Source organism: Ascaphus truei, chromosome 8, assembly GCF_040206685.1.
Source record: "Ascaphus truei isolate aAscTru1 chromosome 8, aAscTru1.hap1, whole genome shotgun sequence".
Lineage (NCBI taxonomy): Eukaryota > Metazoa > Chordata > Amphibia > Anura > Ascaphidae > Ascaphus > Ascaphus truei.
This window is the reverse complement of record NC_134490.1, coordinates 41,184,476-41,192,418: the sequence shown is the minus strand read 5'-3', so window position 1 is coordinate 41,192,418 and position 7,943 is coordinate 41,184,476. Positions and strand designations below refer to the sequence as shown.

The 7,943-nt window shown below is 44.9% G+C and overlaps 1 protein-coding gene across 1 annotated transcript; it reads right to left on the bottom strand.

Annotated features, from left to right (window-relative positions):
- Positions 1 to 657: 657 nt before the first annotated feature.
- LOC142501581 (uncharacterized) lies at positions 658 to 2,831 on the bottom strand. Its single transcript, XM_075611647.1, has one exon. The coding sequence runs from the start codon at positions 2,762 to 2,764 to the stop codon at positions 2,135 to 2,137; it is 630 nt and encodes a 209-aa protein (XP_075467762.1). The 5' UTR covers positions 2,765 to 2,831; the 3' UTR covers positions 658 to 2,134.
- Positions 2,832 to 7,943: the final 5,112 nt, after the last annotated feature.

The window sequence follows — 7,943 nt, the reverse complement described above, 5'->3', positions numbered from 1 at the left end:
TATCTCTATAAACAGGTTAGCTGGTGATCCATCACCTTCCTAGAGAAAAAAACCTGCAGCACTCAAAAGCAACACTGTGCTAAAAAGATAAGCAATGTATTTGAATATGCGGAGTGGTACTTACAAGGAGCAGACACACAACTTTTGGCAACAGCCTGTCAAGTGCAAAATGTAAAGAAGTAAACCCCTCCAAAGTTTTAGCTCATGTTGACAAAACAACTAATTTAGAAAAAAAACACAACAACTTGAGTTATCAGATTTCATGTCACTGCCATTAGTTTAATTTGTTGCAAGGAGGGACGGACCACTTACACAAGTGGACACAGGACCACTACTTTATAAACAAACTTATTTTTAATAAGCAATCTATAATTTGTATTTAAAATTACCTCTCCCTATAAGTTAACACACCGGTGCGCAAAGTGGGGGGGGGGGGGGGCGGTTGCAGAGGCGCCGCGCTCTTCCCCAAGGCATTTAAATGAAATGCCGGGGGGATCGCGTGAGGCCTCTGCAACTCACTTACTGGGATTCTGCAGAGCTGGTAAGACGCGCTGCCATGGCACGGTGCCATGCGGAGTGACATCACACATCCGTCTCCATGGCAACGGGGTTACGTGACATCATGCCACGTGACATCATGCCACGTGACCCTGCTGCGTCATCTGATGCTGCCAAACAAGGTGAGAGGGGCGCAAAAGCGAGGGGGAGCAGGCAGGGGGGCGCAGCACAAAAAGGTTTGCGCTCCCCTGAGTTAACATATACACAAATTGGACATAAGGATGTTAGCTCATCTGTCTCTCCCTGTGATCATACAATGGAAAGGTTAAGAGACAGACCCCCAAGCACTCGCAGTAATGCGCACGCTATCACGTGGTGTTGCTTCTTGGGATTCGGAATAATGAGAATTCAGAATGGATAAACCCAATGATCATATAATTCATCCATCGCACAAAAAAAGATGAGAAAAAAATATATAGCGTGATACTGTACACAAATTGCAGCATTACCAGTCATACATTTGAACAAAACGTAAAAGACCAGTGAATCCGTGAGTGTGATTCCAAGTATCTGTTTTTATTACATTTATATACATGTACATGCCATGTTATTTGTTTCTCACCTTTTGTGCTATGGAGGAATTAACTACATGATCCATTGGGTCGATCCATTCTGAATTCTCATCCCCAAGAATCGAAACCACACATGATAACATTTAAGCATCAGTGCGAGTGCTTGGGCGTTTCTTTTTTTCACCTTCCCATTGTATGATCACTGGGAGAGACGGATGAGCTAACAACCTTCTAATTACTGGGTATACCACGAATCTGTGTTAGTGAACACTGTTCAGTTATATTGTATTGTATGTCTTTATTTATATAGCGCCAAAAGTGTACTCAGTGCTTCACAAAGAATACAGTACAGGGAATTATAATACAATAAGCGCAGCAAAATTAGACAAGAAAGGAAATTCCTGCCCCGAAGATCTTACAATCTAAGAGGTTAGAGGGGAAAGTTACAGAGACAGCAGGTGAGGGAATAAGTGCTGTAGATGGCAGTGCTTGGTCATAATGGGTGGTAGGAGTGACTGAGTGTGAGTGAATAGCCATGAGTGCAAGCTCTTGGGATGCTTTGTGGGGTGAGTTTTAAGGTTAGTTAGTATTCAAATGAGAGGGTTAACACAATTTACAGGGTAAGAGATGGCAGGGAGGCATGGGTGAAATCAGGTGTGTATGTTATATCACAGTTTTTACTTTACACCGTGTTTCCATTTTGGTCAATGAATGGAAACAGAAGAACTTCTATAAATTAATGAATGTTGAAGTTAATATTATATTCATCACTGATACTTTACACGTTTTTCTTCCTTCCTTCTATATCCTATTATGCACATATATCCGAGAACCAGCACCAAGGAGGACTATTGTTTACAACAATTGATGGAAAGGATTTGGATAATCAGAGTTTTCCAGGCTGCAGGACTTCCACATTGAGGTTGTTTAATACAGAGTTGTCACTATTTGATTGTGTATATGTAAAGCATTTACTATAATCAATCCTAATAATGTTATCACCACTGTGGGGTTAAGCGTAAGAATTGTGTATTGTCCTGTAACACACAAAAATCTTAAAACCTCTAATAAAATCGGGTATTTTGTTTTTGCTGTCCCACATTCATGTATAAGCACTGGACCGTGCTACTCTTAATAGCACCCGGACCAGTCCTTACCTCTATGATCTTAATGAACCTAGGGAACACTGGATTCCTGGACACTGCGATCAGAGGCACATTGGGGAAGACTTCAGGCACACTCAGTGGGGTGAGGGCTGTTACGGTGGGTGCTGAATACCCCGCACCCTCCCCTCCTCCGTTGCTCCCTTCCTCCCCTCCGCTGCCCCCACTCTCCACCCCATCGTCCCCCGAAAAGGCTCCGCTGCCCCGGTTCCCGAAGTCGTGGAGAGCCCGACAGTAAACGGGATTTTGCTCTTTGAGGGCAGTGAAGCGGTAACCCCCAACAGTAAACGAGGTGGCAGCCCGGAGGCACCGGTTAGGAAGCGCTGTCCTGGTTGATGCAATCCTGGCGCAAGAGGGTCTGGCACCGATCTGCCGCCCTATCGTGTAGAACCGGTCCGTGCCGGGGGACTCAATGCTGAACACGGCCTCCTGGGCTGGATGAGCAGTCCCGACCCGTGATCGCACCGGCAGAAGCCTCTTACTCCGCCCCAGCAACCGGCTGCAGCCCCACAACCGCACATAAGCCGTCATCTTAGACCCGCTATCTAGATTCTTCTTCCACCTGCTTGGAAGCACGCTGCTTCCGTCGCACAGTGATGACGCCATGCCCTCACCTCTCTCCCATAGACTCCCTGGCATGATGAGCCTGGCAAGAGTGACGTAAGAAATCCCCAGCGGCCATGTTGGATTATGGCAAATAGAAGGCACCTCTTACACAACTCCTACAATCCATAGTATTTTGGGAAAGCACTGACATGCATGCTTCATGCTGTCCTGTTTGAAATCATTTCCAGTCATCTTATCCTGCACAAGTTTGTGTTAGATTTCAATGGGGTCTTACTGTGAACTAAAACAAAAATAGGATTGAAAAACTAAATTATAGAAATAAGGTACTGTTGTCAAATTTAATTAAAAAATCAAGTGAAAGACACATTAAGTGTTCATAATAGAGGATCCTAAGTGTCGGATCTGAAGATATACTTTAATTTAAAAAAATAAACATTTGGACACACCAGATTTTTTTTTAAATAAAGAAAACAAGTGCAATTAGAAAAAAAGTTAATGTTTTGGGCCAAATTTGGATCTTCCTCAGACACTTTGAGCTTGGTAATGGCCCATCAGGATTAACACAGTGTGGGTCCCTGCTTCTGAATGGGTTTTCTCCCCGTGTGAAGCCTACCGAGTTGCACCCGTTTGTAAGAGAGTGAATTAGTCACTATAACGGGGCCTGTAACTCAGGAAGCAGGGGGTCCCCGATGCTGAAATTAATCCTCTCAATCCCCAATAAACCAGGTACTCTGGTTTAACCTCTTCATTGCCGTAGCAGATAGCCGCTAAGGTGATGAAGCAGCTTTTATTTTGATAACACAGAATTGAAGAATAGGGTCTCCGGAGCTGAACCGCATTAATTTTAGCCTCCGGGACCCCTTGCTTCCCGAGTTACAGTATATGTTAATCCCGATGGGCCATTAAGTCGCTTTACTAGGACTCCGTGAGCACAGATGAAGAAAACACGTTGTCACAGCGGATTTAGGGGTGGCACCGCGATGAACCTTGTCCGAAGGGTGGGAGCGGAGCAGGGATCGCTCCGGAGGCTCCGCAGCGGCCCGACAGTGCAAGGCGCCGCCATCTTAGATTGCGCACACATGCGAAGTAAGGTTTCTATTGCGGCGGCCATTACAGGAAGCTCGCGCATCCGCAGTGGAAGCGCACGAACTGCCACCAATGAGGAGAAAGCTCTGAGCAGGGACTTCATGTCCCATGAGCCTTAGGACACCCCATGTGACGCCAGGGAACCAATGGAGTGTCAGGATCCTCTCAGGCAGGGAAATAGGAAGCTGTCACGGAGCCCACGCTAGTCAGTCGGCGCCAGGAGAGTCTAGGGGAAGGAGGCGAGGGTGCAGGGGTCAGTGACCCACTGCACTAGGCCAGCAGCCCCCTAGGCCCTAGTTAGCTCTGAGCCACTCAGTAGATTGTATCACTGCAGGGACAGACCCTAGGTTAGGGACCCTGCCCCTTTAGTATCAGCAGCACAGTTAGGGACACAGCGGACGCTGCGCCTCCCATTCCGAGGCTTGGGATCAGGCCTACTCCGCAGAGAGAGCGGAATCATCCCCCGTTGGACAGCCTTGACTGAGCAACGCGCTGGTGGAACTGGACATCGCTCAGGAGGTCGTCGGATCCTTTTTGAAGATCCTTTGAACGCCCAGGTTCAGCCGCACTGGGCAGGTATTGTTAATTAAGTGCACCAACTACAGAGTACTCACACATAGTGGCAGCGCTGACCACGGGACAAGGGTTATACTGTGGACCCTGTGTGGGGGTACACGGTGGTGGGTACCAGGTTTACACTCCTAAATGGGAGTGAATGACATTTGGGACTTTGGTATATGGTGTGGGGTTATAACCCATGGGGAGTAGTGTTACAGAGTGACATAGTTATTACTGTTGATGACATGACATGTGATGTGATGTGTTATGGTTTGTTGCTGCATATAGTAAACTGTTATACTTATACTCCTGTGTATGTGGTTACTATATGTGGGTCCTGTGTGGGGTCCATTCTACACTCCTAGAATCCTACATAGGTGGAGGCGCTGTAACTAAGATCGTTCCAGAGGATTCACCCCAGGTTCCCATCAGCGGAGGCTCGGGCCTCCTGTGAACCTACAGGTATACGCACCACACCTGGTAACATATAGGTTCCCCCTCACATGCACTCTATCTGTGATTGGGGTAGGGGGAATACCTGTTACATGTACATTTACTTAATAAAGGTTACTGTAACAGGGACTTATCCCTGTTTAAAATAAAGCTGCCTCTAGTGCTCTGAAAATCCAGCAGAGAGCTGGTTAATTGCAGCTTGTCAATTGCCAACTCCACCTGGGTAATCAGGGGACGGTTATATGTTTTTGGGAATGGGAATTGGCCTATTCAGCCAGTCAAATAGTTAGCGACTGGTCAGTCTAGATAGTCTCCAAAATTGAGTAGGCTTTTGATTTTATGCGTTATGTTTTGGCTTAAAGTGACAGTACCCGATACTTTATGTTGCTTGGTGTTGTAAATAAACCCTACCGAGGGCTTGTTTAAACACCAGATCTGTGTCTATATGATTCTTTGACCTCATCTTCAGGCCTGCCCTCTTACAGTTACTTTTTATTGATCATTTATCAATTCTATGTACATTCTATACATAGCGGTGTGCCCCATACGTAGGAGTTCTTTCTCGGTGTAGATCAATAATCAATCTTAAATTGAAATAACGCCTACCTGGAACCTTTATGGGGAAACGTATCTTATACTGCCTTCTGCAGTAGCCAGGGGCAAAAGCGTTTATTTCTTCCTTAGTTCTATGCATACACCATAATACAAATGTGCAATTATTCAGAACAGTCTAAGATATAACATCCACATATTGTGTACTATCTTGCAATGAGCATCTCTCTCCTAGATCCTGTACAATCTGGTTTACGCACTAATCACTCCACAGAAACAGCCCTCACTAAAATAGCTAATGACCTTCATGCTACCAAAGACAAGGGTCATTACACTCTATTCATATTGCTCGACTTCTCTGCAGCATTTGATACTGTAGACCACCCTCTTCTCCTTGACATTCTCCATATTATTGGTATCTGTAACAGAGTTCTATCCTGGATCTCCTCTTACCTCTCCCATCGTACTTTCAGTGTCTTATTTGCCAACTCCGCCTCCTCCTCATCTATTGATCTCTCTGTGGGCATATCCCAGGGGTCTGTCCTGAGACCTCTTCTATTTTCTCTTTACACACTCTCAAGGTGACCTTATTACCTCTCTTGGGTTCAAATATCACCTCTATGCCGATGACACACAAATTTACTTTTCAACCCCTAACCTTACACCTGCTGTACAGGCCAAAGTCTCTGAATGTCTCTCCGCTATATCATCCAGGGTGGACCTCCACCGACTCAAACTTAACATCTCAAAGACGGACCTCCTCATACTTTCTCCCAAGCCTGGCCCTACTGCCTTCTTCTATAAGGTGACCATATGTACCAGTTTGATTAAACAGGGTTTAAAAGACAGAAAGTGAGCACCTGTCAGAGTCCTTGTTGGAGTCTCTGTTAGAGTTCCAGTTCCTGGTCTGCAGGAGAGGAGGGTCACAGAGGATTGCCTGTGACCCAGCTGGGATTTACACCCAGCAATAACGGAGCTCAAGCCCGCAGGGATCCAGGCTTGTTCACCAGAGGGATTTTCCTGGGAACAATGGGGAACCCAAAGCCCCACACAGCAGAGAAGCCTGCACAGAAATCGTGCAAGAGACTTCCTGGGAGCAGTATGACTGCAACGCCTGTATTTGGAGAAACCGGAGAAGCCGGACCAGCACAGTCAGATAAGACTTTCATATATATTGCTCCCTGATAAATTGTTATATGTTTTTGGGACTGAGAACTGCCTACCCAGCAAGTCCGATAGTTAGGGAATGGTCAGTCTAGTAAGTTTCCAAAATGGAGTAGGCTTTGATTTTATGCTTTATGTTTTGGCTTAAAGGGACAGTACCTGATACTTTATGTTGCTTGGTGTTGTAAATAAACCCTGCCGATGGTTTTTTTAAGAAGATCTATGTGTATGTGTTTCTCTGACCTCACCTACAGGCCGCTCCGTCACAGGGTGAGTAAATCATCTCATTTGGCCCGGTGTTTAAATTGCCATTCCAAACCTCTTGGAGCGGCAATTTGAAAACCAATACATATGAGCTCAACTACTCCCTCACATTCTCCTCTCACATTCACAATGTAGCTGAAACCTGTCGTTTTTACCTCCATAACATTACTAAGATACACCATTTCCTCTGTCACTCTACTGTTAAAATCTAACAGATGCTCTAATTCTCTCCCGTCTCGACTATTGTAACCTTCTACTGTCCTGCTTTCCTGCCTCTCACCTGGCTCCCCTCCAATCTATCCTAAATGCTGCTGCAGAACCACTTTACTTTCTCCTAAATCTATAACTAATTTCTATTCTATTAAATATGTATAAGGAAAATAATATTATTTTCTGTATAATCATAGCTACGGATAATAATTATTAATGTTATCATTACCTTATTACTTATGGTTGAGGATAACAATAACTATTGTCATGTTAACTTATCCATAAGTATAGCCGGGCATAATAAATATTATTATTAACTTCTCCCTCTCTCCCATTATTAATTTATCACAGCCGAAAAGCATTATCATGAATATTATGGCTGAGCATTATCATGAATATCATGGCTAAGCAGTGACAATTATTATTATCATCATAATTATTACCAACATCTTCATATTTCTCATGGCTGGGGATACAAATGTGAGTTTCTTCATGAACAGTGAACTTGCATAGCTCATCTTTATTGTGGCCAAAAATAACATTCAACTGGAAAAGATTCGTTTTAAAGAGTGGAACTCCATTGCCTTTATTACATCAAGTACATTTATTCATCGGTGAGACTTGACCGTACTGGTTTGACCAGAGAGAATAGCAATTTTTTGGCTGTCCTAGTGAGTAACCATTCAATAAACAGCACGGGAATCACTGAACAACTCAATGACGTCGTGGGAACTTCACCTCGTTGGCAGCGCGGGGCGGGTTCGAAATGCAGCCGTTGCGCGTCAATATGAACCATCTAGATGCCTGAACCAATCACTGGTCTAGGAATCCGTGTTCGACGAGCTGCCGAGTAACC